Consider the following 27323-nt stretch of genomic DNA (forward strand, 5'->3'; position numbering starts at 1 on the left):
CTTAAATGTGAAGTCTTCTGTCTTTTGAAATCTAAGTCTAGCTATCAACAACTGGTCAAGCCTACTCTGAACTTGAACTGCATACAAGACCTTACCTACTACCCACCTGAATCCAAACCGACTGCATCTCATCTACACCATGCCAGGCAACGGAACACAAGCCGACATCATCGACGAGAACCAGACCAAACATGCCCTCGTCAGCTCTTGGTTTCTCGGCCCGCGGGCTGAGAACCTGGACGTCCTACAGTCACTCTTCGACCAAGCCCTCCAGCGCCAGAGACAGACCCGGGTCGAACTCGCAGATGACGGGGACAAGTACTTCTTCATTACAGATGATATGAAAAAATTAGATATTTACCAGCAAAGCATTCACAGGCTCGCCAGGAACTCGACAGACCTGTCGAGCAAGCTGGCGAAGCATTCCGTGCCGTTCTGGTCGCCACGGTACAATGCGCATATGAACATGGATACCACGCTGGCGAGCATCATTGGGTGTAAGTCAACGTTCACACAGCCACTTTAACCGCAGTCCCTAACGCTTGTGAGCTTAAGACATGTCGGCCATGATTTACAACCCCAATAATGTCGCCACCGAGGCAAGCCCATACACAACCGAAGTCGAGAGGCAAGTTGGCCAGGAGCTTTGTGAGATGCTGGGATACAATCGCCCAGACGAGAATCCCGCTCCCTGGGGGCATATCACCTGCGTAAGTGTCTCCCGCCTATGGCTCCCGCCAGTGGCTTTCATTTCAACGGGCAGTGATGTTTTCTAACATGTTCTCGATGCTGTTTAGGATGGGTCTGTAGCCAATCTCGAGGCCATTTGGGCAAGTAGGGATCCCCTTTGCTCCCCTTGACGCAATGGACGAAATCTGACCACAAACACTCTCTCTCTCAATAGCGCGAAACCTCAAGTTCTACCCATTTTCCCTCAAGCTCGCCATTGAGAAAGGCCCACTCAAGTTTCTCAGCACCATCAAGCCGCCCTTCGCCGTCGCAACGTGCAACTCAGGACAGAAGGAGTTCCTAAAACTCACCAAGGAGGAGCTCCTAAACCTGACGCCCTCCACGGTGCTCTCAATCCCCACCCTGTTGGGTGAGAAGTACTCCATCAGCCCGGGCTTCCTGCAGAACGCTCTCAAGCCGTACCTGGTCCAGACGACGGGCAAGGACGAGTTGGAGCGCAAGTTCGACATTAACCCTGGAAAGTACATGATATGTGCGACAAAGCACTACTCCTGGCCTAAGGGCGGAGGTGAGTTTCTTCATCATTCATTAACGTGATACCGGGCGTCCTTATCGCTAACAGACTCTCAAAAAGCCATCTCGGGCATTGGCTCCGATAGCTTCGTTGACATCGACGTCGACAACGAGGCCCGGATGGACTTGGACAACCTCAGGGCAAAACTCGACAAGTGCATCGAACAGAAGAACCCCATCTTCGGCGTCGTCGCCATTATGGGCTCCACAGAGCACGGCGCGTGCGACCCACTCGCCGAGATCATCAAGATCCGCGACGAGTACCAAAAAGAAAAAGGTGTGTCATTCGCAGTCCACTGTGATGCCGCGTGGGGTGGTTATTTTGCCTCGCTGCTGTGGGAGCGCGAGCGCCGCGGTCCGGGCGACATCCCGTTCGTGCCGGCGATGCCCCTGAATCCATACACCAAGACGCAGCTGCAGGCTCTGAAGCACGCGGATAGCATCACGATCGATCCGCACAAGTGAGTCTCGTCTTCTCCCCTACTAGATGCGGTTGACATCTTTTCTTCCTCCCTTTGACGCCAACTATCACAGATCGGGATACATCAACTACCCTGCTGGCGGACTCTGCTACCGAGACGGGCGCATGCGGTATCTCCTCACCTGGACGAGTCCCATCGTGTTCCACGTCGGCGACGAACAGGGCAGTATGGGTGTCTACGGCGTTGAGGGAAGCAAGCCCGGCGCATCAGCCGTCGCTACCTGGCTTACCCATCAGTCGCTGGGCCTTGATCAGGAGGGCTATGGCAGGCTACTTGGCGAGGCCATTTTCTCGTGCACAAAGGTTTGTTCAGACCTCGCTTCCTTACTTACAAGTACCCCTTCATGGGCTAACTTTTGTATCTCTCCAATAGCTCTATTGCCACTGGGCCACAATGACGCCGAGGCCCAAGGATGCGCTCGAGCACAGAGTGCCCGCTGACGCCCTCATCGTTACGCCTCTCATCCGTCTCCCTTCGGAGAGAACAGCAGGCGGGGATGTCGAGGTCCAGAAAGACTACATCCGAAAGGAGATCCTCGGTCGTGACAACAAGACACTGTTTGAGGACGAAAAGGCCTGGAAGCTGGTGTGTGAGCTGGGAGGCGATCTCATGATCAACGCCTTTGCGACCAATTTCAAGATTGGCGACGAGGTGAATCAGGATGTGGTGAGTCAAATTCCCCGTCACCCAAACGGAAAATCACCCTCCCATGTTGCATGCAGATGCTGAACGACCGTCATCAACCAGGGCGAAGCCAACTACCTCAACCAATGGATCTTCTCCAAGCTCTCCGTCTCGTCCGAGAAGGACGTGGTCAAAGAGCGACCACTCTTCCTCACATCCTCCGAGTTCGGCGAGAAGCCGTACGGAAGGTGTCTCGAGACCTTCAAGCTCCGCCTGGGTCTCAAAACAACCGACAAAGAGGGAAACGTCAAGCCCTCGCGAGGCAACCTGCGCTTCCTGGTCAACGTGACCATGAGCCCGTGGCCGACCAGCCCCGACTTCATGAGCGCCATGGTCAAGGACTTCCGCAAGGTGGCTGAGCGCGGCGTCGAGCGCTGCCTCATCCGCAACACGCGGACCCCCGACTTCCACGGTTTCGTCGTGCAGGGTTTGGAGAAGGCCTACTTCACCCACATCGCCATGTTCAACATGGCCAACCACCGCAAGCAGCTCATCATTGCGGCCGACCTCCCCGCGCACGTGCAAGCGCGATACAAGGAGGAGCGCGGCAAGAACCCCGGCCAGTTTTACACCATCGCCAACATGGAGAAGGAGAAACTCGAGGACCTGCTTGCGGGCCTGCTCAAGCCCGATACCGCGTCCAGGCTCAAGTTCAGGCTGGACAAGGGCATCCCCGCGGGCAAGAACCCCCCGCCGCCGGTGGAGGAGGGTTTCGCGCTCAGCAATGTGCGGGTGGTGGTTGATGAGTCAATGGCGTTTGCCGCGCTGGATGACGACTACCCGGCCAAGATGCCCTTTTACCTCTACGGCAGCAAGAGTGAAGTGCACGTCGACCATGTTCTTAAGACGGCGCCGAACGCGCAGATTAGCGCTGATCTGGTCAAGACGGATTTGACTGCGCACCTGACTGACGAGCAGCTCAAAAATGGAGTGGTTGTCGTGCTGGATGATGTATTTGAAGCTAGCTTGCAGCCCCTGTAAGTGTCTCTCCCCCTTGATTACCACATCTTTCTCCAGCGCGTAAACGGGACAAGAGTCTATGGCTAACAACAGACGCGCGTAAAAATCACACAGGCCGACGATAGTACAAGATTCGGACGAAAAGAAGCATATCCTCAATCCCAACGCCCCGGGCTTCTCCCTGACGAAGGGGGTTGACCACAAGGCGTCTGCGTACAAGACGTACGAGGAGGCCAAGAGTAGAGAGGCTAAACCCATTGCCACGGGGATCATCAGTATCGGTGAGACCGTCTATGCTGACTGGGATGATATCAACATGGATCCTGCTGCTGAGAATGAGGACCATCAACACTAAGGTGGCTCTGGCTCACCGCTTTAGCTCTGGCTCACCGCTTCAGGCTGTTTTTATGGCCTGGATCGGGACGAGAGCAAAAGAATGCCGGATGCGCGAATGCAGTGGTGTCAGTTGTGATGTATGGGCTTGAAGTAAGTCTGGTAGCAGCCACATAAATCAAGATTGTTCGTCCATGCTGGGGGAGTTGTCGATCCATGCATGGTTTTGTCGTCGCTGTGACTGTTGCTCCATCCGCCAATTATCTGGTCAGGGGGATCTTTGCCACTTTTCCGAGGCACGTCATGGCTGCCCCCATTGTGTCAATCTGTTATGGGTTTGCGCTGCACCGTGTCGTTCTTGGCCTCCTTTTCTCTCTCCCTCTCAAATCATGTCGCGTGGGTTTGGCAGATTGTGGAGCTTTCTGGTGCTACCGTGAGATAATGCCCAACAGAAAGGCCCGGTTGGGTGCCCATCTTCCCACCAGTCAACACCGAGGCCGCCTCCCTCTCGCTGAACACTTAAATGCTACCTGTGCTTGCTCTTTCGCCAAGCCAGACTGAGCTCGGCATTCCCTCCGTTTCCCGCAGCATACTCTTGTCATCGCCTCGCCGAAACCACCTAGTCCACAAAGAAACCTCTCGAAAGAGAACAAATCCAACAAAAGGCCATACAGACCAGCTTCCACAACGAAAATGGGCAACCCAAGCCTAGCCCGCAGCTACCGCACCGCCATGCGCCGCCACCGCTTCGGCTACGCGCTCTACGAGCCAGCCCCCTTCTCCCGCCTGCTGCCAGGCATGCTAGGCTACCTCGATGACGAGTATCAGCGGTGGCACCCCATCCTCGACTTAAGTGACGCCTCGGCTGTCAAGGCCGCAGGATACGGCCCGCTGGGGCCCCTGCAGCGTAGCGCGCCCGACACGCGCCGCTACGGGCCGCTGACGGCAGACAAAGTCACTGAGACGAGCGTGGAGCTGGAAGCGGGCTTGGGCGCGGCGGCCGTGGGTCTGCCTGTCGAGGTGGGCGGCGTTGTCAGGTACAGCACCGCGGGCGGGTTTGGTGCCGTGTTGCTCTGCGGGGATGAGGTCATTTCTGAAGGGTTTGACTTTCGCGACCCGTTTCTTGCGTGGCTGCAGCGCCATGCCAAGGTGCTGTTTGCCAAGTATCCTGATGCGAAGAAACATGGTCTTTGTGTCGCGACGTGGACGTATTCGTCGGCAGATGTTGGGATTACCACATGGGAGAACTCCGAGGGCAGCGTGACGGTTGGGTTTGATGTCGGCGCTGCTGGAGTCGCAGAGGTCGGTCCCAGGTTGTCGTGGGTTCGGGGTGCGTCAAGCAGCGGGTGGTCAACTTGGAAGGACCAGAAGCGCGTCATCTTTTTTGCTGGCGTCAAGATCAAGACTGGTTTGTTTGGGTCCATACGGGAAGAGCCGGAGAAGAACTGGCGTGGCGCTGACGATGCTTTCGTTGTCCAGGATGATGAGAATGGCCCCTACACGGTTTCGGTTGAGCAATTCGGAGGTGATTGGCATCGCATTCGCAAAGCTGGAGAGGGAGGTCATATTGCGGCTGAAGATTCTAATGACGAAGAAGATGAACAAAAAAGACCCATCGGCTAGTGGTTCTTGAGTGTTTTTTGTTTTGGGGGGGTTTTTTTTTGTCCATCAGACATTGATTTTGGGTTTCTATTGCGGACAGAGGGGCTTTTTCAGACACCAAAGTGAACAAATGGAACCCAGAGCATATTCATGGACGGCTCCTCTCCCACGCCGTCTCCTTTTCTTGACCCAGATATCTGCGCAGTGCGATCTCCATCATTGCCGCCATCCTTGCCATTGCCATCCTCTCTCCCTGGTACGGCCATCTCTTCTCCCTCGTCATCCGGAGCTACAGCCTCAACAGCGTCAGTGTTAGAGCCGCGGGTTTTCGCGCTAACCTGAACGTCTCGCAACTTCCTCAACGCTAGATGGAGTCCGCGATGGACGGCTGCATCTGTCTTCCCCTCATCGCGGATGGTCTCATAAAACTTCCCTGCTACGTCGACACAAAAGGGGTCGGACACAGTCCACAGGGTGCCTACAACGTGACGGAAGCCCGCAAGCTGGCAGGCGTAGCCGAGATGGATCCCTTCATCAACCAACCCAAGTACCTCGTTTGCCCCTGTGGAACAGGCGGAGAGATAGGCGAGAAATGGTGGCTTCTCTTGCAGCCTCTCGTTGCGAAGGTCTTCCACCGTTAGCGGGCTCTTCTCCCAATCGCCTAGTAGAAGGGCGCTCTGGGAGGGATCTGATGCGTTCGACGTGCCGTGGCCCGCAAAGTGAAAGATATCGCATCGCTTGAGCTGTGTCAAGATGTTTGCTTTGTGCTGGACTGGCCGAATGGGCGTCGCATTCAGCGCCGGACAGAGCTTCTCCAGCATGGCGACCTCGAGCTCTGCGTACCGCAGCGGGGAGCGATTTGGTGTCCTATTCATTGAAACCAACAGGGCGTTGATTGGGCCGGAATCATACTGCGGCGTCCTCTGGCGACGGCCTGCAAGTAGAGACTTGAGGGATGAGCTGTACGACGACATGACCCGATCAAGAGCTGTCTCTCCAGAGTGCCTGGTGTGGTATCCAGCGGCATGCAGTGGTAAGCTGCTGAGGGGACCGACCGGTATCCACCAAATGTGCGGCCATGAATCGCCGTGCAGGGCGAGAGGGCGGTAGAAACCAAGTTCGTCGAGAATTGGATGCACTGCTGAGGACCATAACCACTCCAACACTGACGGCAGCGAATTGGGACGGTCCTTCAGTCGCTTGGTGTTTGCCTGTATGTCTTTCAGGCTCAAAAGGGGAAGCTCCAGCAGCCTGATGCGGTGCTTTTCAACAATAAAAGCATCGCACCGAAATGAAGACACGTTCACCACAACGGCAGGATCCGGGTCAGCCGCTTCCTTGAGCTGCTCAACGGTAGGCGGCATCAAAAATCTCTCAAAGCCTTTCTCGCTGCGGATCTTTGTGAGAAGAGATTCAAAGTCCTTATCTGCCCGGCGGCGGGATTGTGCACCCGACTCCCACGACCCCGTCGATGATGGAGTGATATGACCAGAATCCAAAATGTTGCGAAGTCTGGAAAGCTCATCCGCCCATTCCGGGTGTTCCTCTCGGAGGAATGACAAGTCAGTCCGGAGATCAAGAACAAGTCCAGAGATGACGCCTCTCCCGAGCTCCAGCTGCTGCAAGGCATACGAGGCCTCCTTCCTTGCATTCAAGGCAGCGGCGGCGGCGTGGGCCCCAAGGCCAGCGAATCGCTTGAGCATTTGTTGCTTGTTGACATTCTGCATATGCCGGGGGCTCAGAGCATGGAAAAGACTGACGGCATGGTCGAGGTACGTTGAGACTTCCGTCCAATATCGGAGTAGCACTGATGGATCCGGAGAATTGTGGCTCTGGAGATGCTCCTCGGCCCAAGTCACCGCAATCTTGGCAGCCCGAATTGCAGCATCGATTCGAATCACCAGTGGAGCATTCAGAGAGGCCCATGCTCGCTGGAAGGCGTCTCTGGATTTCTCCATATCCGTGGCGTCGCCAGTGTGGCGAAATCGCTTACGCAGCACGCCCCCTAAGCCGAATTCCAAAGCTCCTCTGTCGGGACTAGTTACTGAGAGACCACCTTGAAGAACCTGTTCAAGAACATCAATGGCCTCGTTCAAGTTGGCAGCCTCGCCGTCTTGTTCATACTTTTCCATCAGTAGATTTGACAGAACGTTGGCCAACGCCGCACGCATCCACATGTCATCGCGGCCAACCGCCTCAGCCGCTTGTCTACTGAGGTCGATTGCTTGCTGAATGTCCTGCAGATTCTTTGACTCCCCCATCCTGAATCGTATACCCAGAAACTGGCTGAGTCCCCTGAGCCAATTGGCCCGTTCCGGATGACTCTGGCGAACAAGGCGCAGAGCTTGTTGCCCATGTTCAATGGCCTCGTCGAGATTGCTGAGTACGCCAGTGTACTGCGCTCGCTCAGCGAGCCTAGACGCTAGGTTGTATAGCTGCGCCGGTCGATCACAATCATCATTGCTCATCAACTGCAGCACATTCTTCGTGTGTAGAATGCTTGCATTGAGATCGTCCACGTCGCCTTGTTGCTCGAAACGGGTGCCCAGTATGGCTGCCAGGTAGCTTAAGCCAACCACGTAGTTCCTGATGTTCTTCGGGATCGGTCGCACAGTGCTGGTGAGAATTTCGACTGCACGGTCCAGATCCTTGGTGTTCCCTGTTTGCTCGGACCGCCTCCCCAGAATTCTTGCTAGAGTGTTGGAACCGAGTGCCACAACTTCCTCGTCCCCCCGTGATTCTGCTGTCTTCACGGCGGAATCGGCCGTGGCAAGGGCACGCTCGGCGACATCCAGGTCGTGCTTGTGCTCGAACAGCTTAGCAAGCGAGATGGCGAGCTGACACAGAATCATGGCCGTAGAAGGCCAGCCCTTGGGTATCCTATCCACCGCCTCTTCACCCACGGTGATGGCCCGATTAATGTTCTGCTCGTCCCTTGTATGGTCGTACCGGTTTTGTAACATTACGCTGAGATTGGCTAAAGCGAGGATTCGCTGCTTCGTTCCTGGGCGCGTGGCTGAAACGTCTTCTTCGGCAAACTGCACAGCCCTGTTCAAGTCGTTCAGGTTTTCGTCGGACCCCGTCATCAAGAATCGTTGGTACAAGGCGACGGAGAGGTCGGCCAACAGGGCCGCACGGAACGCATGGTTTTCCGGCACGACCGACAAAACATGTTCGGTACACTCGATAATCTGGTTGAGCGATCCCGTTTCCCGAGAATCGGTAGCGAGCTGTTCCAAATCTCTCTTGGCAACATTGATGGCTCTTTCGAGTGCTTGCTGTACACCAAGATCATCCGGATGTTGCGAGAGCACTTCCGCAGCCTGTCGAATGGCGTCGACAACGTCCTGAATGTTCCCCATCAGTACTCAGTGGGTCTAATTGACGATCAGACAATTGCAACAAGGAGAGCACTTCAGAGGCACTCAGTGTTGGACAAGATGGCCTACAGCTCCGTTTCAAAAGAGCGTCGAAACTTTTCTAGACGACGTTCGAAACGAAGATTGGCAGCTTCAAAGGCTATTATTGGATTGCTGTGAAGGATGCTTTAGGCAAGCCAAGCTGCAGCGGGGATCAAGCGCAGTTCCTAGAGTCAGCAAGGAACGCTGTTGGGCTCCTGGGGACTGCGAGGCCACATATCCAAAAACTCTTAGGGCGTCCATTTTTGGCGCTGGCGGGTATTCGTACATAGCACTGTCCCGCCAAATACCTCCCAGAGCCCGTACTCACATCTCTAGCGCCAAATTTCAGGTCGCCACATCGATAGAAAGAAAAAGGGACGAAAGACGGCCCTCCCGGGCGAGTTGGAATGCACAGGGCGGAGTATAAATGGCTGCAGCGTGGTATGCTACGCACCGGCGCTTGTGAGACATCGGGAGGTGGCAGGCTCGCTCGGCGTTACTAGCAGCAATTGCAAGTTACTGGCCGGAAGCTTCGTGTGCTTTTCCGGGTCGTACAAACATCGTGTCAGCCAATCCGCTAGTGTTGTTGTAGACAGCTGCACCCCAGCTGCTGTTGAGCTGCTGTTGAGGTCGTCTTCCTGGTGGCATGAAGCGAAACTGCACGAGTGTGGGCAGCAAATCGGTTGCGACCGACTGCAATCACTCCCCAATTGGCCGAGACGGACACCAAGCATCTCCCCTTACATATCTGAGTGCTGTCACGCCTGTCCAAGTAGCCAAGCCCTCTTGAGGGTTTTGTTCGATGTGGCCCAATGCCCGCCCAGCCGCAAGTCCCTGTCACCGGTCTCACAGGTCAAGTCTGCCATTATGGCCCTGATGGGTAACACAGCACCCGGCGCTGCAGTGATTAAAGGTTGGGTGTTGACAGCCGACCCAATTGCTGTCATCGGCTTAGCGTGCCATGCAGAATGCATAGAGGCCATTGCCAAATGACGGGGCTTTTAGGGGATCTATGAAGTACGGAGTTTTCCCGATAGAATTAATTCCAGGCAGGCACCGGCGCTCGGCGTCTGAGGTGTGGCCGTTCTTCGTCCGGTTCGAAGTGACCTGCCCGTGGGGTAGAGGGTTTACCAAGAAGGGCAGAAAATCCCATCCAAGCAGTCCTCGTCGCATCTATATGCTGTTTCCAGTAATGTATGTATATCTAACGAACCCAACTTAGACATCACGACCAATTGAATAACGTTGCATTGCAAACCTATTGTATGTATACATACCAGAGCCCATTCAACAAATATGTCATATTCAGAAGCTGGTAAATCGGTATGTAGAAGACAAAGTAAGAGATTGGCAGCAACAGCGGCGGCAGCGTAGATATAGCTGCTGTCACCCTACAGACGTAATCTCCAGGCTCCGCTGCTGCGGCTGCTGTCCCGGTTGGCGGCCGGCTGATGCTCTGACCGCCTGCCTGTATTCTAGTCAGGTAATCCAACACTATCGTTAGACCTAAACTTGCACACACTAAACATGAACGCAAACTAGTCCGCTCTTAAATCTCATCTTCCTACTTTCACGCAAATGAAACCCAAATCTGCCTTTCATTCATTACGTGGCATATTTCCCATGGCCCCATCTTCATGCCCACTTGCGCCGAGCTTCCGTGGCCATCCGCCCAGAGGTGTTGGAGCAAAATCGATGTCTGCCGGATATTACCCAGCCCGATGGCCGCGAACATATGATCCAGTCTGTCACGTAAAAAAATCTGTTGTCCCTGGTCGATGACGCAAGAGCCGATGACAGCAATCGGCCAGCAAAGACTGGTATTAACGCGCGAGGTTGGTGACAGTTGCGCGAGATTTGCGAGCGCTTCTGCAAGAGCGTTCTCTATGGCCATCGTCTGCAGGGTGTTATTTCCTCGGGAGAGGGGATGCAAAGTCGTGTGCAAGTAGAGCAGCATTGCCTTTTGATAGATATAACCCGCTGCTGCAACCTCTGGATCAACCGATGGGTTCGGCATCCAGTTCTCTATCTGCTGCAAAATCTGGGCGTACAACAGAAAATCATCTGCTGAGGGCCTGAAATACGACCCATTATCATGGGCCATCATATTCCGACTGAAGCTGAAGATTGAAGGTATAAGCATTATCAAGTCTAGCCAGCAGCCGCATAGATTGCCGACGTATGCTGATGCCACAAGTTCTGTGGCAAGAAGCACGATTTCGTCGTCGAGAAGAACCTGATCGCTTAATCGTGTGTCGATTGATATCATGCCCACAGTTGCAGTGTAAACATAGTACTCGACTAGGAACTCTTTTAGAGCCTTTGTGAGTGTGCTACCTGCAGATAGTAAGGGCAAAAGAATAGACCGGGCCGCCATAAGATGGTCAAAAATGATTCCGTTGATATCGCCTCGTGCTGTCTGAAACATTGTTAACAATGCAATCGATTTATTTTTCAAGAAGTCTAACAAGTGGTATCCAGGCATGGGACTGAACATATGCAATGATTCAATGAATATGGGGGAAAAAACTTGAGAATCTTTCTATAAATAAAAGAACGGACGAAAGGCTACTTTATGGTAAAAAGGGGAGTCAAGATTAACTGGTAGCTGACCTCAATGAAGCAAAGTATTAAAGCACCAATCCCTAGGATCAGTGCCTCATCGCCAGATTGTCCGCCCAGAAACTGAGATATGTTTTGCTGAAATATCCCCAGGGAGCGATTATAATACTTTCTGGACACACGATCGTCTGCTGTCAATGACTTAGACGCCCGGTGCACAGCACTTTGAGTCAGAAGAAGCTGCAGAATCAGATCGCTGGAAAAAGCTAACGGGACCAGTTGCACACAGAACGGATTATTCGCCGTAGATCCATTAGCCATGCTTATTGTAGTAGCGCTCAGATAGTGACCCAACAGTTCGATCGCTGTGTTGTCGTAGATTGAGGGGAGAGAGCCTATCCTTTGCGGAATCTGACTGCCCAAGACAGTATTTGCCCAGAGGGGCGAGAACGACCTCGACACACAGGGCTCGGCTTCTTCATCAGACTTACTACCGTCTTCGGTCGCGGGGTTGAACAAGGCGAATTCCAGTGACAGCAAGGCAGCAACTGGGCTCTTGCACAACAGTGGGATGGCGGAGTCGCCGTCTTGATTTGTGGTGTTTGTGAGCGCGGTTGCTTGAAGCTCCGAGTTAGGGCTCGCCGAGGTAGCGTCAGTTGACTCGGATGGCTGAGGTAGTGTTTCAGGGGATGAAGAGATAGCTAAGACTCGGGGCTGTCTTTGGCTTCGCGTTGCAGGTCTCTCTGTCCCATGGGGAGTGTTTGACCGAGTCGCGGAGCGACTAGACTCCTGCCGCGCAGTGGCTAGGCCTGAAGGCCATCGGCAGTCGAGGCTATTGCGCTCGCAGCCGCGGCACCGCGGTTTGGCTTCATCACACTTTTTTTTCCGACCGCGGCATGTCAAGCATCCGGTACGCACGCGCAAGATTGGCCCTTGAAGGGTGCGTCGGGGCTCTGAGGGCATGACGGCCGCAGAGTGGGTTCAACTGACTGTTGGGATAAGATAAGGAATGTGCTGTGCCGGAAGAGTCTGACGAAGTAGATAAGAGCGTCTAGACCCAGTACCAGGCGAAGAAGGGCGTAAACTGCTGATATTGGATGAATGGCAACGATGGATATCGACAGTATAGTGTTGACGGAAGAAAAGCTTGCTCTAGTCAAGAAAGTTAGACAAGGGATGCGATACTTGTTTCTGAAGCGCGGTCCGCCGGATCCACAGACCCACTTGAAGTCGGTGCCAGCGCGGTAAAGCACCGGATTGGTCACCCCGCATTTTTCAATTACGCATGGAATGCAGCTCATTGAATACAGACTAATCAGGTAGCAGTTGAAGCCTTGGGTCTACACCTGGCCGTTCTAATGACATTCGCATGAATAAAAATGAAGTGCGGGGATGACGCTCAACATCGGCTGCTCTGCTGATTCTTATCTCGAACGAAGCCGCGACCTGGCACAGATGAGCCTAGAGCTTGATTGGGGGGAACAAGGGTTGCAGTATTGATGAATCTTAGATACTGACTCTGTCAGCTTCCAGTAGAGATAAGCAATCTGACGTAAATTCAGTTATCGACTTTTCCGAAATTAAAAGTCATTCCCTGCTAGTTACTCCCCTAATATTCCACATCCTGCGGCTGCTAGAGTTGCAACAAGAAATCAGTTCTCTTCCTTACAATTCATATTGAGCCATCCCACAGAGCTCAACCATCAACCTTTACCACAAATTATCATTTTATTCGTCCTTTATAGAAAGTCTTTCATAAAGATGGAAAACTCGCACAAAATGACTGCCGTAAAGAAAGAGAACTTGTCCGACCTAGGTCAAGGTTAGTACAAATCACCAAGACAACGAAAAGTCCTCGTAATTTTCCTTTTGTCCTCTTCTCTATCTCTCCGGAGGCACGAAGTTACTAAGAAGTTTCTATCAACAGTAAACATCGGAACGGGCGACGTCCGGGAGCTCCGCAAAAGATTCTCCTTATGGTCTTTGCTTGGAATCAGTTTCTCCCTAACCAACTCATGGTTCGGAATTTCGACAGCTCTCATCACAGGCATAAACTCTGGCGGTCCGGTTCAGCTCGTTTATGGGATGATACTCGTTACCATTATCTGTGGCGCCATTGGAGTTTGCCTAGCCGAGCTTACCTCGGCCATGCCGCACGCAGGCGGACAGTACTACTGGACGAGCAAGCTTGCTCTTCCGAAATACGCGCGTTTCGCGTCCTACCTAACAGGTTGGGTTGCCTGGGTTGGTTCAATGTTCACCTGTGCAAGCATTGCTCTCGGAGTTGGAAACCTCTGCCTCGGCTGTATCCAACTGGCTCATCCCAAACTGTGAGTAACATTCTTATCTTTTGATGCCTGAACGGACCGGGCCAAGTTATCTGTAGCTCACAAAACAATTTGTAGTGTAATCAAACCGTGGATGTCTTTCGTAAGCTATCAAATTATCAATCTTTTCTGCTCCATCTTTAATTTTACATCTCGTTTTTTGCCCGTCATCACCTTTGCAACGCTATGGATATCAATCATATCGTATCTCGCGATTATCATTGTCGTCCCTGCCAAATCACCCATACATCAAACGCCCAGGTTTGTCTTCACGGAGTTCATCAACAACACGGGCTGGTCGAATGATGGCATTGCCTTCATAGTGGGCCTCATCAACGCGAACTGGGCCTTCAATGGTTTGGACTGTGCGGTCCACATGGCAGAGGAGGTCATTGATCCCGAGAAGATTATTCCTGTTGCCATCATAGGCACGGTCGGCATCGGGTTTTTTACAGCCTGGACCTTCGGCATCGCAATGATGTTCAGTCTTACCGATTTTGAAAGGGTAGCGTCCACGTCAACAGGCGTTCCGATCTTGGAACTGTTTTATCAGGCACTAGAGTCAAAAGCAGGGGCGATTGTGTTACTCAGCTTCATAATCTTCACGGGATGTGGTTGCCTTATTGCTTCGCACACCTGGCAAGCTCGATTGTGCTGGTCATTTGCCCGCGACAACGGTTTGCCTGCAAGCAAGTACCTGAGCCATATTCATCCGCGCCTTCTGGCGCCGGTGAATTCACACATCTTTAGTTCTGTTATTGTGGCCATTCTCGGCTGCCTATACCTCGCCTCCTACACCGCATTCAACAGCATGGTCACTGCATGTGTCACATTACTTTATCTGTCTTACAGCATCCCGGTGGTTTGTCTGTTACTACGTGGCCGATCATCTATAAAGCCAGGCCCATTTTGGCTAGGAAGGTTTGGAGCATTGTGCAACTATGTTTTGCTTGGTTGGTTTTTGTTCACACTTGTGGTGTGGCTCCATTTCCTACTCATTCTAAATGTGCTAAACTTGAAACTGATATGCTGACGAGTGGCTTCTTAAACAGATGTATTCTTTTCCGCCAATTTATCCTGCGACTGTAGACAACATGAACTATGTTTCTGTGGTCTATGCCGTTACACTGGTGGTTTCAGTCGGGTGGTGGTTTGCTAAGGCGCGTTCGGAATATGATCCTGTCGTTCTCGGAGATGTTACATGTTAAGCTCTCAAATGGGCAAACTTTGCGGCTTGTGGACGCATTTTCTTTTTGTTTTAGTCGTTGACCATAGCTTGAGCCGTCCAATGGCTACCGCTTATCTGATTGCCTCCACCTTAATACCTCATCGATATTCTCACTAGACACTTCGTGGAACTATTGGGTAACATGTGTTATCTTGCTCGAAAATAAAAATAGGTGGGGAATAGGGAGATCCAAAAGTATCCGTAGTAATTATTGGAGGATGTTTCTCTAAACTGACTGATTCTATTACTGTTGTGGCCAGGCGGCAAAAATGATTGACAGAGTGGACCAATTCCAATTTATTACGTTTTCATGCTTCCACTCCCCCATGCCTTGCCGCCTATCAATACCACTAACAAAGAATGTACTGGCTCATGCAATTTCAATATAGCGACGAAATTCCCTAAAAGAGTGGTCAGCCAAGTCATGAACTCTATGGGATTCCACCACAGGCAAACTCACCAATCAGTCACAGCCTCCTTCCAGATCCTCAGTTCATGGTCCCTTGTAGCAGCGAAAAAGTCGACAAATTCATCTCCAAATATCTCTCTTGCCAGGCTACCGGGGTTTTTAAACCTCAAATTCGCCTCTTGGAGCGAGCTCGGAAGTGTTTGGGAATTCCCTTGCAAACGCTGGGTCTTGGCCGGCGGTATGGGGATGTCCAACTGCTTTTTAACCCCTCGCCAACCAGCGGCAACAAGGGCAGCGAGGGCATAATGTGGATGCATGTCTGCCCCAGGAATGCGCACCTCGAGGCGGGTGGCAGAAGGCTTGCAGATGGGAGGTGCGATGAGGCGCACGCTCGCAAGCCTGTCTTCAAGACCCCAGCTAACGTTAACGGGCGCCCAATAGTTCTCTACAAGTCGTTTATATGAGTTGATTGACGGTGCCAGTAAGGGCATAATGTCCGGCAGCGCAGTTAAGATCCCTGCTAGGAAATGACGGCCTAGATCTGAAAGGTGGGCAATATCTTTCCATTTGGCCTCTGCGTCTGGAGACCCGGGCCTTGCAAACATGTTTTCACCCTTAAGATCAGTAAGAGAAACGTGAATGTGACCTGAGTTTCCAGGTAGGCCGTGGACAGGCTTGGCGAGGAAGCATGGCGTAACACCATGCTCTATTCCGAGACATTTCGTAACGAGCCTTTGTATATTTACGAATAAGTCTGGGCGCAATAGACGTGAAGCAGAGCGATTGGAAGCTTACTTGAAGACAGAGACATTGTCAGCCATCTTATCTATTGGGCTCACTTTCAAAGCCTGGGAAAATATTGAGATATTAGATGCCCAGCTGCTTATAAACTGTTCCAATCGAACGTGAATGCTTACCGCTTCAAATACTCCAGGTCCGCTCTCCGTGTGCCAGCTCTCGATTGGGCAAGCTGCCTTGTAGCTGAAGTCGAAGATATCGTGAAAGTATTTCTTGGACGCGACCGGGCGTGTTGAACTATAACCGAACATACCGCCTGTTAGAGGCCTCAATGCTCCCGGTGTGTTCTTTTCCAAAAACACTGCCAGGTTTTGTCTTCCATCTGATGTCCCGTATCCATCTTCTGACGGGGTTTGAAAATTCATAAATTCGAGCTCGACTGGCAACTCACAGCTTAGCGGGGGGGTTTTGCGTTCTGAGGAAGGAATCGTGACATACCACCAGCTAGTGCTCTATAGCCTGACCGAGCCAGTTTCTCGCACAATAGACTGATGATTCCCCGAGGACAGGCAAACACGGGTCTGTCATTCAGCAAGTACCGGAGGAAGAAGAACGGTATATTTCCTTCCGAGGGCAGTCTTCTGAACGAGTTGATATCGGGGACTGCCATGAGGTCGGCAAAGCCACTCTCGCTGGTTGAAATACTGGTCTCTGTAGTGAACAGGACGTCGTGTATATCCCAGGCAAATATGGCGGAGCTCATGCCAAACCCGCTGCTGACGCTGGAGAGGAACTTATCCTTTGACATGATCTTTCCACGCAAAACACCATCTGCATCAACCCCCGCGACCTTCACCTTCTCGTCGTTTTGGAGGAGCGCACTCAGCCGGGTTTCATCGAAGGTAACATGGCTCTCCTGCAGACTCGTCATGTCTTGAATGGGAGTAGTATCGTGTTGTTGTACCATCTTTGCCGAGATTAAAGCGGCGCAGGGATTGTTTTCAGGGCCTACGTAAGGACATGAGACAGAGATGTCGAAGGTCAAGTCGATGAGAGAAACTTATAATAGAAAAAAAGTGGGATGCTGCGAGTACTATACCGTGGTCTAAAAGGGGGAAAAGTCCTTGAAGCATACAATTATTCCAATGATGGATGAGGTTGAAGTTGTGCTCGCACGCGCTAGCTGCAATCGCTTCTTTCGAAAATTAATTATGTTGATTGGCCACTCTTTATCTGCTCCTGGAGAAGATGACAATTTTGGACGATCAATCATTGGGAGCGTTCCGATCGGGTCTGTAACCTAGCGATACCGGGAATAACCGCGGTTTGATAAGCGCGGTTGTACGGTTATGCAAGGCCCACCGCGGTTACGATAGACGGCGACGTCTTCGTCAAGACCAGAGAGCGTATCGCGCTTTGTTATCATATGGCTTCAGAAAAGAGGAAACTAGACCATCTACACCCTAGATCCCTGACTTAGGGCGTCTCTTACCCTAGTAACAATACGGGCTGGGCGCTTCCAGGATCTTGTACGCTGACATGAGTCGATTATTTTGTCATTATTGATGTCAATTGACTTAGAAAACAACCACGGAGCTGCTAGCATTGAATTTGAATGCTCTCTTCTCATCTTAACACGAGGCTTGTCGATGTTTTTCTGACTGTTGTTATTTTCCTTCTCACAGTTTCCAACGACAACCAATACCAGCATCCTGCGCCATGGCTAACACAACAATCCATACCGTTTCCCCTTCGACAAACAAGGTGATTCTTCACACCCCAAGCACCAGTATTGAACAGGCAAAGAATATTGCGAAGGATTCAGAACGTGCTTTTCGCGAGTTTAGCTCGCTGTCGCTGGCTCAGAGGAAGGCGATTGTCGTACGAGGCCTTTCTCTGATCCAGCAGCGTAAGGAGTCACTCGGCCGCGAATTGACAGAGCAAATGGGCCGTCCCATTGCTTTCAGCCACAAGGAGATCGAGACAATGCAAAAGCGCGCCCAATACCTTTTGGATATTTCCGAAGAGAGTCTTGCTAGTCTGCCTGGACTACCTGAGGTTGGCTTTAAGCGATGGATCAAGAAGGTCCCCGTCGGGCCTACGCTCATTGTCTTTGCTTGGAACGTGAGATTAAACTTGAACATTTAGCCAAATTCTGTAGCTATTACTAACATCTGATCATCTTAGTTTCCCTATCTCATCATAGTCAACGCCCTCGTGCCTGCCCTCCTCGCGGGTAACAGCGTAATTCTCAAGCCTTCTCCCCAGACGCCCCTAGTCGGAACCAGAATCGCCGAGATCTTTGCCGAAGCCGGCCTGCCCGCCAACGTGCTGCAGGTGGTGCAGTCTGGGGACCCCGCTGTGCTCAGCCAGATGGTGAAAATGCCGGAAATCCAGGCTGTGAGCTTTACTGGCTCAACCGCCGGTGGCCTTTCTGTCAGAGAAGCGGCAGCCAGGCGCACAATTCCGTTGAATCTTGAACTTGGAGGGAACGATCCTGCGTACGTGAGGGCTGACGCCGATTTGAAATACGTCGCTGCTCAACTTGTCGATGGTGCCGTCTTCAATGCAGGGCAGAGCTGCTGCGCCGTTGAGCGAGTATACGTCCATAACGATGTTCATGATGCATTCGTAAGGCATTTACAGGACGAGCTGAAAAGGTGAGTTACAAGGCTTCTCTAACTTGAGATAATTTGGCTTTTCTAATTACTTACGGCTGTGGCAGCTACAAACTGGGCGACCCCTTGGATGTAACTACCAACATCGGGCCAGTTGTTTCACGGGCGGCACAAATGGCCATCAACTTGCAGATTGAGGACGCGCTCGAGAAAGGCGCACATGACGTAACCCCGTTGAATGCAACCTTCAACAGCGCTCCTCTCGACGGGAATTACGTGGCCCCCCGTATCTTGACTAACGTGAACCATGGCATGATTGTGGCTCGAGAAGAGACGTTCGGACCAATTATTCCTGTCATTCGCGTAGGATGTGATGAAGAGGCTATTCAATTGATGAACGACTCTAGCTATGGACTGACTGCGAGTGTGTGGACTACCGATATTCCCCGTGGCGAAGAAATCATCGAGCAGCTTCAGGCTGGCACGGTTTTTGTTAATCGATGCGATTACCCCAATCCTGTAAGTTCCACCCTGATGAAAGGTATCTGTTGATGAGGCAGATTATCTTGTTTTATTATCAATTGCTGAAATACCCTACTAGGATCTCGCATGGACAGGGTGGAAGAATTCAGGACTTGGTTGTACTTTAGGGCCCAAGGGTTTTGATTTTTTTGTCAAGCTTAAGAGCTATCACATCAAAGTTGCACAGAACTAAACTTCCGTTGCCATCAATCCTCACAAACCGCTTCAATAAATAACTTTTTTAGTATTCCTAAAACTGCTTAATTTGATAAAATGAGACTTTTTGGGCTTTGCTATACATAAATTACTCAATTTTCCTGGCTTTTGCTCTGCGATGAACTACGACGCCGTCATAACGAGGATGTTCTTGTTTGAGGAAAAACCCTGTTTCGCAACGCGTCAATGCCACTTGAGAAGTACCGTGTATACTTAGAGAGGACTAGTTTGCTACTGTCATAAAATGGGGCCAGGCAAAGGGTACACAAGGCACAGGGGGGAGCGCGCGGCAAACAGTCATGCATGTTATCAGGGTCTGTGGGGCTAATAATCCCTAGGATATACCGCGGTTCCTATCCGGGGTAACCTCTAAATTAGAATCTACCGCGGTCCGCTCGTTTGCCCAATAGATAGAACAGGAGACGCAGGAAGGCGCTCTCCCTGGCCATGCTACTGTCATCTACTTCTGTTGGGCTTCATGCCAGATTGTGCCTAAAAGCTTGGTTCAGGTATTGTGAACGGGATTATATCAAAGTGGAACCGCGGTCCCGTTGCATTGTCATATGAATAGATAAAACATTGCATGGAGGAGGCCTGAAAGTGTTTTGTGTACCTTTTATTGGCAGCCGTCTCTCTATATATACCTTGGATTTGAAATAACGTACTTTGTTTCAAGTGAAAAATCAGGGTAATCATCTCCATTGAAGAACACATACGTTATCCTTTGTTGGCCTAAACAAAGTTCCAAACCAAATCCCAATCTATTTATTAAAGATTAATCTCTTCCGCCGCCTCAACTCGCTGTCCATCATGTCTGGGAGACTTTTGGGAAAGAACATTATCATCACCGGGGCTGCTGGGTACGTGTTATACCATCTGCTAGCGAAATCAATATCTACTGACAGCTGTCGAAGCGGTATCGGTCTCGAAGCGTCGATCTTGATGCTAAGAGAGGGCGCGTCTGTTCTCATGACGGATATTAGCCAGGAAGTCCTTACAAAAGCTCACTTGCTGGTTTGCAAGCTTGTTAAAGACTTTCCTGGCCGTCTTGAGGCACAGGTAGTTGATGTCTCAAAGGAGTCTGACGTTGAGCAGGCCGTTGCTCGCTTGGACAGTTGGGGCGGATTAGACGTTATCTTCAACAACGCCGGCATCATGCATCCCAAGGACGGAGATGCCGAGGAGTGCCCCGTCGACATATGGGAAAAGACGTTTGATATTAACGTGAAAGGGGTCTGGTACGGCAGCAAACACGCCATTAGATCCTTGCGCCAGCACGGGAAGAAGAAGGGGAGCATTATCAACACAGCAAGTATGGTTGCCATCGTTGGATCTGCTACGCCTCAAGTTGCCTACACGGCTAGCAAGGGCGCAGTGATTGCTCTAACTCGAGAGCTGGCCATTGTCCATGCCAGGGAAGGTGAGCGGTTTAAGATTGTCCTCCGGTCTAACTGTATGGTCAACAAATTAACTTTGCCACCTAACCAGGATACCGTTTCAATACCATCTGTCCCGCGCCATTGAAGTAAGCCACTCCTTATCCACGGGCCTATAACCACATGTATTAACAATGGGGTAGCACGCCAATGCTCCAGGACTTCCTGGGCGACGACAAAGAGAAACGCTTTAGAAGAGAGATTCATTTTCCAACTGGTCGATTTGGCGAGGCCATTGAACAAGCTTATGCTGCGGTTTTTCTTGCTAGTGATGAAAGCAGCTTTATCAACGCTCATGACCTGGTAGTGGATGGTGGGTTGACAAAGGCATACGTAACCCCGGAAGGCCCTGCTACAGAGGCTCCTAATAACCTAGGCAAGGTGTAGAGTTGCTAGCTAGGTTGATAAGGACGCAGGCAAGACGTTTGTAACAATCTATAATAGATCATTCTTAGGCAGCTTCAACATATCGTTAATTAGACTATCTAATTTCCCATCGAGAAATCCACACTTGCGTCCGACCACCCTGGTTCCGCAACGACTACGATAAATTACGCAGTCAATCGCTCGTTCGTAGATACGCTCTTCCTCACTGATATACAGAGTTGATACGGAAAGAGGGTCCTTTTATGCTAGCTATCTTTCATCATCAACCGAGAAAGAGAAATACTTGGGGATTGAGACAACACAATCTGCGAAGAGAATTTGATATCGACAACATGAATCGATTGTACGACGCATGGAAATCAATTTAGCCGAATGATGGGCGATATTGGGCAGACCAAAGGCCGGGGTATCACTGGTCGCGGTCAAACTTACCCCTGACCTTCCATTGCTCCAATATCCTCACTGATTGAAGTTCCAAACCATTGCGGTCAGAGTTTCAACGGCCAAACTTCGTCGTTCGCTTGGGCTGGTGGTGGAGGTATTGCAGTGTAGGCTCTATATCAACCAACCCCGTATAACCTTGTCACGCCCGATCCTACTCCCGTCCACCTCGTTTCTCTCCCCATTATGACGAGGGTCGTGGGTGTAAATCGTGTAGCCGACGTATGGAAATGTTGCCCTTAGTTTGTGAGAGTTGATGCCACCATCCTCCAAGTCCACGTTCCCTCGGGTATTCCTTCTAGAGGGGCGTGGGCCGGCTCCGAGTCAACCAGGCCGGTCATATCCCCGGGAGAAAACCGGATAATTGAACAAGACAGGCTGCTAAGACAAGCTGGATGTGGATGGCCCAGCCCTAATAGTACGCGCATGAAAATCATGAGCAGAGAGACGCATCCGAGCGCTGCCGGCTTAAAGTCATCAAGTCACATTTGACTTCCAGGCAAGACCGCATCTTTTTCATGATAATCATCAAGTCATGTCCGATTGGAGGGCTACGGGGCGGCAATGCGCGTGGGTATACGTGCGGCCGAGCCAGCAGATCGTGGCTGAGGTGCTTTGTGGGTGTGGGTGGCACTCGGCAGCGGGTCGTACAAGTCAACCTAGACAGAGCCCGGGTCATCTCGACGGAGATGTACCAGAAACCGTGATTCTCTTCCACGAACAAGGGCAAAATGAACTTTGAACAGACTGTGAAAGAGTCACAAGGGTTATGTAGTCCATGTTGGCCTGGCCGTCGGTAGCGTAGTGCTCGATTAGTACGGATGGTGTCTCGGACGCACTGCGACTAGGGTGAGGCATTGGAACACGTTCGCGCTTGCCAACCAGGCATCTGGGATGGACGCGTAATTGGAGAATTCAATGTTGGAACCTGTGTGCGCGTCTTTATCATCACTGTCCGAGTCCATCGTCATGGCCCGGGCGACATTTACGCCTGTGTTGGAGCGATTGATGGACGAGATGATGGCTGCTACATCGTGTGTGGTGGTGATGCTTTTGTTGTTGGATAAACTGGGAAAGTTTGGAGCGCGGAAAGATGGTATGGTTTGGATTGCGTGTGGAACAAGGAACCTTCAGGCAAAGAGGTGCAGATGCCGGTGATGCAGTGGCAGCGGCTGCTCCAACTCCAACTCCAGCTCCAGTCCAGCCACAGCCATAGTCACCATCACAACCACACATCAAGCAGAATTTCCGTCCTTGCGAACGCGGCCCCCATCTAGGACAGCGTGGTTTGGGAACTGGGGATGGGCGTTGATGGACGGGACGAAGACCGACCCAACACGAGCACTGCCTCCCCGACCACAAATACGGCCCGCCCGCCCTCATTGAGACCGTCGGCCTGGACCGAGTCCTTCAATAGTGGTCATTCGCCCACCCAGATACTGAGCCGTTCACCCACACATATCCATGTCAGGAAGCAGACCTGGGGGATGATCGCGAAGGTGTGCGTATTTTTTTGGATAATTTACTAACTATCCAGCTATCTCCGACGGCATCTGCCGGAATTCCTTCGTTTTGCGTGTCCCCGTTGGAAAACTATGCTATATAGTTGACTTTCGGTGGCTTTTGCTTCGCGGTGCCCGTCAAGGATGATGGCATGGCAAAGCAAGTTCCAAGCACGACCTCTAGGATATGGTGCCCCTGAAAAGCCCGTCCATCGTCTACCCATTCTTCATTGTAACCCCTCGAATCTCATCGTCCCACGTTGTCCATTCGCTCCCTAGAAACCATCGGTCCCTGAGCGCGTAGAAAAGAGCACATCGCTTATCTGCCACAGTGGCAGCGGCCGGTGACACCGAGGCTCACACAGGGGCGAGGCGGGCTGCTATCCGCAGCTTGCTAAGCAGGGTATTGAATGGAATCGAGATATGGTCTGGCATTCTAGTTGGTAAGATCACAAAGTCAGCTGTCTCCGGAACCAGAAACGTCAAATCCCGGGGAAACTTACGTAGCTTCAGAGTGACTGCGGTCCTGCTCAGCGGTAGTATGCTTATTGCCCAAAAACCACGAAGTCTGCATAAGGAGGTGTGCATCGGGCGTGGTGATGGCCGTCCAGTCCATGATGCAGACGGCCTTTCGCTTCTTCTCCTTGTCATTTTCATCATCCGTTTCTGGCTGTGACACCCAGACGCCGACAAAGCAATCATCGAGGTTGTCGAGAATAGCGTAGGGTGGCTGATCGGGGCTGTACTACAGCTTGATAGCTACAACGGCGCTCATAATGCCGTTTTTGGAATCCTCGATTATGTCACACGCGCGCTGGGCCAGTTCGTAGAGCGTGCGAGGGCTCGAGACCGCAACCTCGGCGGCAACGACGGGGTGCTGGTTGGTGGGGTGGGCGTTCTGGTCGAGGATAGTCCAGGCGGCATCAGGCAGCGTCCGGCCGCCGTCGCGTGGGTGATGGAGGGGGAAATTGGGCAGATTCACGACTTCGAGGTTGTCGAGCAGGGACAGGGCGTCGCTGACGGCTTGGGTGACGAGCGAACCGAGGGATGCGCCGAAGCCGACATGAAGGGGTGATTCGGGCATCTTGAAGCGGGCGATGCCATTGACGAAATTGTACTCGAAGCAAAGCTTTTGGTGATTGATTTCGGGGTCGGATTCGAGGCGGCCGACAAAGTCACGGAGTACTTGGGGCTCAAGGCGGAAGCCGCAGGTGTTTTGCAACAGGTCGACCTGGGACTGCGGGCCGGAAACGAGGGCAAACGCGAGACGGTGCAGTCGCTGGATGAGGGCCTGGCGGTTGTTGTCGTCGTCGGCGTCGTCGTCAAAGGGATTGTAGCCGCCGAGGGCGGCCGAGAGGGTTGGAGAAGCCTGTTGTGGACGTAACGAGCAAGAGTCAGCGAATCGTTCAAGTGAGGATGTTTGGTAAAGGAGAATGCATGGATGGCCAGGATTCATTTCGCTGCATTTCGCTTCTCGGCGGGGAAGGGAAGGGATCGCTGGAAGAGGCTCTCTACGTCACGTCACATCGCGTCACGTACCTCAACTCTCATCTTGCCGTGGAGGCGAGTGGCACGAGCTTGGCACAGGAAGCGTGGTGCTTTTGTCGCGCAAAGAGGTGGGTTGGTTCACGATATTAGTGATGCTGGGATGTTGCGGGTGGAAAGAGCGGAGCTTTGAGTGTTTTTGTGTGTTTGTGTGGTGATGAAAGCCGAGCCAAGGTGCGTCGCTACAAAGGAGAAAGAAGGAAGCACACCAGTAGAAAAAGAGCTCAAGGAAGAAGAACAAAGAAATAAGAGACACCGTGATGTTGTAGCTGACGTAATGTGCTGTGTTGTGCTGTGCGGTGAGGTGAGGCAAGATGAAGTGTGGTGAGGCGAGGTGAGGTGCCTGCTTCATTTGATCGCCCAAGTGATATCAGGCAAGGGCGCATTAGTAATATCTCGGCGTGCTTGCCTGGAACATCAAGTCCAATACAATCAGTCAGCCGGCTCAGCCCCCTCTGACAAGAAACCCCGGCTGCCCTTGCTTGTGCGACTGAGGGGATCAATGCCCAGCAAACAATGCTTTGAGCGAAACTAAGCGATCGTGATCCCGTCCTGGTCGTTTCTCAAAAGCGCCTAGTTCTATTATACTTTAGAGATGTCAATTCCATCAACATTATACATTACCTATTCTTCATTTAGCTGGAAATTTCACTTGACTGCCTTTGCAACCATGGTCCAAGTCGACGATGAGCCAGCATGCCCCTTTGCACTATTATTGCCATCGCTATTGCCATCATCAGTATCAGTACAGGCTCCTTTCTCTCAAGGCAAGCCTCCTCGCCGCCATGCGACGGAAGTTTACACACTCTTTGTTCAAGCTTCAATATGAGGACTTTATTTATTTATTTGTATCTACAGGACACTAGTCCTATCCATCGCCGTCTCATCCCGTCGGTTGAGTCAACTCCGGCACACCTCCGCACCATCTCGCCCTCTGTGCCCCCCTGAAACTCTGCAGAGTGTTGTTGCATATTGTTTCCGTTGTAGACTCCTCCCTCTCGATGCGCCCATTGTCATCGGGAGGAATGGCGCGATCTCGTGGAGAGGCGAGCTCGAAAAGGTACATCAAAAGCTCGAGTCGGGCGACAATGGCCGAGCTGACGGTGTGTAAAGGACGTCCTGCGTGGGCTTGGTATCTTTGGCAGTCACGCAGTTTCCGAGCATGGCAATCGTGCAGGCGTTGGGTCTTCAATCGATTGTAGTCGCGCAGATGGGGAGGGAAATTTGATGTTGCTTCTTCTTGGCCGGCTCAGACGTGTGCGTTTTGAATGGAGCAGGGGCACAAGGTTTACCTCCAGAAAAGGACTGAAGGTGAAGCTCAATCGAGCTGATAGCGATTATGCCACCGAAGCCACAACTGCCCAAGCTTAGTGGGCTTGGGTGATGTGGTAGTGAAGAATTACGGGGGAAGTGGTGATGAGTGATTCACTGCCGCTTCCCTAAACCCAATGTGGACCAGCGTCATGGCCACACAGCTGATCGGGAAGAAGCCGTCATGGTATGGGGATGACGGCGTTTGCCGCACCCACGGCCGGGGTTAAATTCGCCCGCCCAACTCTCTCAACAGACCCCTTGCCACTCCTGTGTCAATAAGCTAGCCTTGACGAGCCGTAGACCTGAGTCTGCTCTTGGACCTGACTGGATCTTGGCACGACGTGGTGCATCCTTGTGAGCAGGTGGGTTAAGCAGGCTTTCAACTGTTAGGGTTTGGGAAACCATGGCATTTTAGGACCGATGCTCTGCTGAAAATGCAGCGAGGCAGAAGCCCAACTTTCATGGCCAAAAGGCCGCGTTCCTAATAGGGATGTTGCGCTCCTCCCATGGGCCACAAAAGTCACGTGCGATGATGCTTTTGTCACTTGGGCATCGGTCGCCGTTGCGGCGGGACAGCACTGTTTGGAAAGTTGCCAGATCGAGACTTGCTTGCTTGGGTTGATCCCGCGTTCTCCAAAGTGGCTCAAACTATCATTCCAGCAACCAAGAGCACAAGGCATAGGTGCGCCAAAAACTACCCAGTCCTCTAGATCTTTTCCCCTCCCACCAAAATGGAACCTTGTAGAAGGGCCGAACCACTTCGAAATGGGAGACGCTGGTCTCAAGCTGCAAGGAATAATGGCAAGCGTGAATGATTCTCTCTTCGGCGGCATGGGCGAGGCTTGATTAAATTATTCTGACGTGTTCCACTGCTCCACAATAACTATCACCCAGAGTGTTTCGTTCTCCGTGCATTGGCATCGTTGACACCTGTCCACCCGTCATGAGAAAGCCGATATGCGTCAAATTAGGGCACATTCCATAATTCTACCATTCTGCGAAGGCGGCATCGACGTCTCTGCCACCGAATTCCCGCAGGCACTCGTGGCAGCAGGCGTCCCTCCAGCCCCTCTCTTGGTGAAGTCCAACATCTTGGCGTCGTGAAACGAGATGGTGTTGGATTTACCCGGGCAGAATGCAGGCAGGCCTTGATGGATCCATCCGGTTCCTTAAGGAACTCCATGCACTCGACCAGCCAACTTTGCTCCCAAGCCACCGCCCATGATCCAGATCTCTTGGATGTTGTCGACTCTTCGAGATGCTATTGACGTTGAGACCGACAGGGTTCTTGGGCAGCGCTACCAGGGCTGCTTCAGCGACCAAGTCGGTCAAGAAATTCTCGCTGCCGTTCTG

At 52.0% G+C, this 27323-nt stretch overlaps 5 protein-coding genes across 5 annotated transcripts; 3 read left to right on the forward strand and 2 right to left on the reverse strand.

Moving 5' to 3' along the window:
• Window positions 1–139: 139 nt before the first annotated feature.
• On the forward strand, window positions 140–3744 carry EsH8_XI_000058 (pyridoxal phosphate-dependent transferase; the record flags this gene model as incomplete). The annotated part of the gene is made up of 8 exons (XM_083273966.1): window positions 140–497; window positions 556–710; window positions 919–1258; window positions 1313–1724; window positions 1798–2047; window positions 2118–2411; window positions 2493–3406; window positions 3504–3744. 8 exons carry the CDS (start codon window positions 140–142, stop codon window positions 3742–3744), a joined length of 2964 nt encoding a protein of 987 aa, XP_083120302.1.
• Window positions 3745–4415: 671 nt separating this feature from the next.
• On the forward strand, window positions 4416–5345 carry EsH8_XI_000059 (uncharacterized protein; the record flags this gene model as incomplete). Its single annotated transcript, XM_083273967.1, has 1 exon — window positions 4416–5345. One exon carries the CDS (start codon window positions 4416–4418, stop codon window positions 5343–5345), a length of 930 nt encoding a protein of 309 aa, XP_083120303.1.
• Window positions 5346–5434: 89 nt separating this feature from the next.
• On the reverse strand, window positions 5435–8686 carry EsH8_XI_000060 (CHAT domain-containing protein; the record flags this gene model as incomplete). Its single annotated transcript, XM_083273968.1, has 1 exon — window positions 5435–8686. The coding sequence occupies one exon, from the start codon at window positions 8684–8686 to the stop codon at window positions 5435–5437; it is 3252 nt and encodes a 1083-aa protein (XP_083120304.1).
• A 9022-nt stretch (window positions 8687–17708) lies between these two features.
• On the forward strand, window positions 17709–20874 carry EsH8_XI_000061 (uncharacterized protein; the record flags this gene model as incomplete). The annotated part of the gene is made up of 6 exons (XM_083273969.1): window positions 17709–18113; window positions 18177–18649; window positions 18715–19126; window positions 20120–20205; window positions 20260–20765; window positions 20834–20874. The coding sequence occupies 6 exons, from the start codon at window positions 17709–17711 to the stop codon at window positions 20872–20874; spliced, it is 1923 nt and encodes a 640-aa protein (XP_083120305.1).
• A 2594-nt stretch (window positions 20875–23468) lies between these two features.
• EsH8_XI_000062 (uncharacterized protein) lies at window positions 23469–24662 on the reverse strand (the record flags this gene model as incomplete). Its single annotated transcript, XM_083273970.1, has 4 exons — window positions 23469–23547; window positions 23615–23851; window positions 23921–24480; window positions 24651–24662. The coding sequence occupies 4 exons, from the start codon at window positions 24660–24662 to the stop codon at window positions 23469–23471; spliced, it is 888 nt and encodes a 295-aa protein (XP_083120306.1).
• Window positions 24663–27323: the final 2661 nt, after the last annotated feature.

This window comes from Colletotrichum jinshuiense, chromosome 11 (genome assembly GCF_051148585.1).
Source record: "Colletotrichum jinshuiense chromosome 11, complete sequence".
Classification (NCBI taxonomy): domain Eukaryota; kingdom Fungi; phylum Ascomycota; class Sordariomycetes; order Glomerellales; family Glomerellaceae; genus Colletotrichum; species Colletotrichum jinshuiense.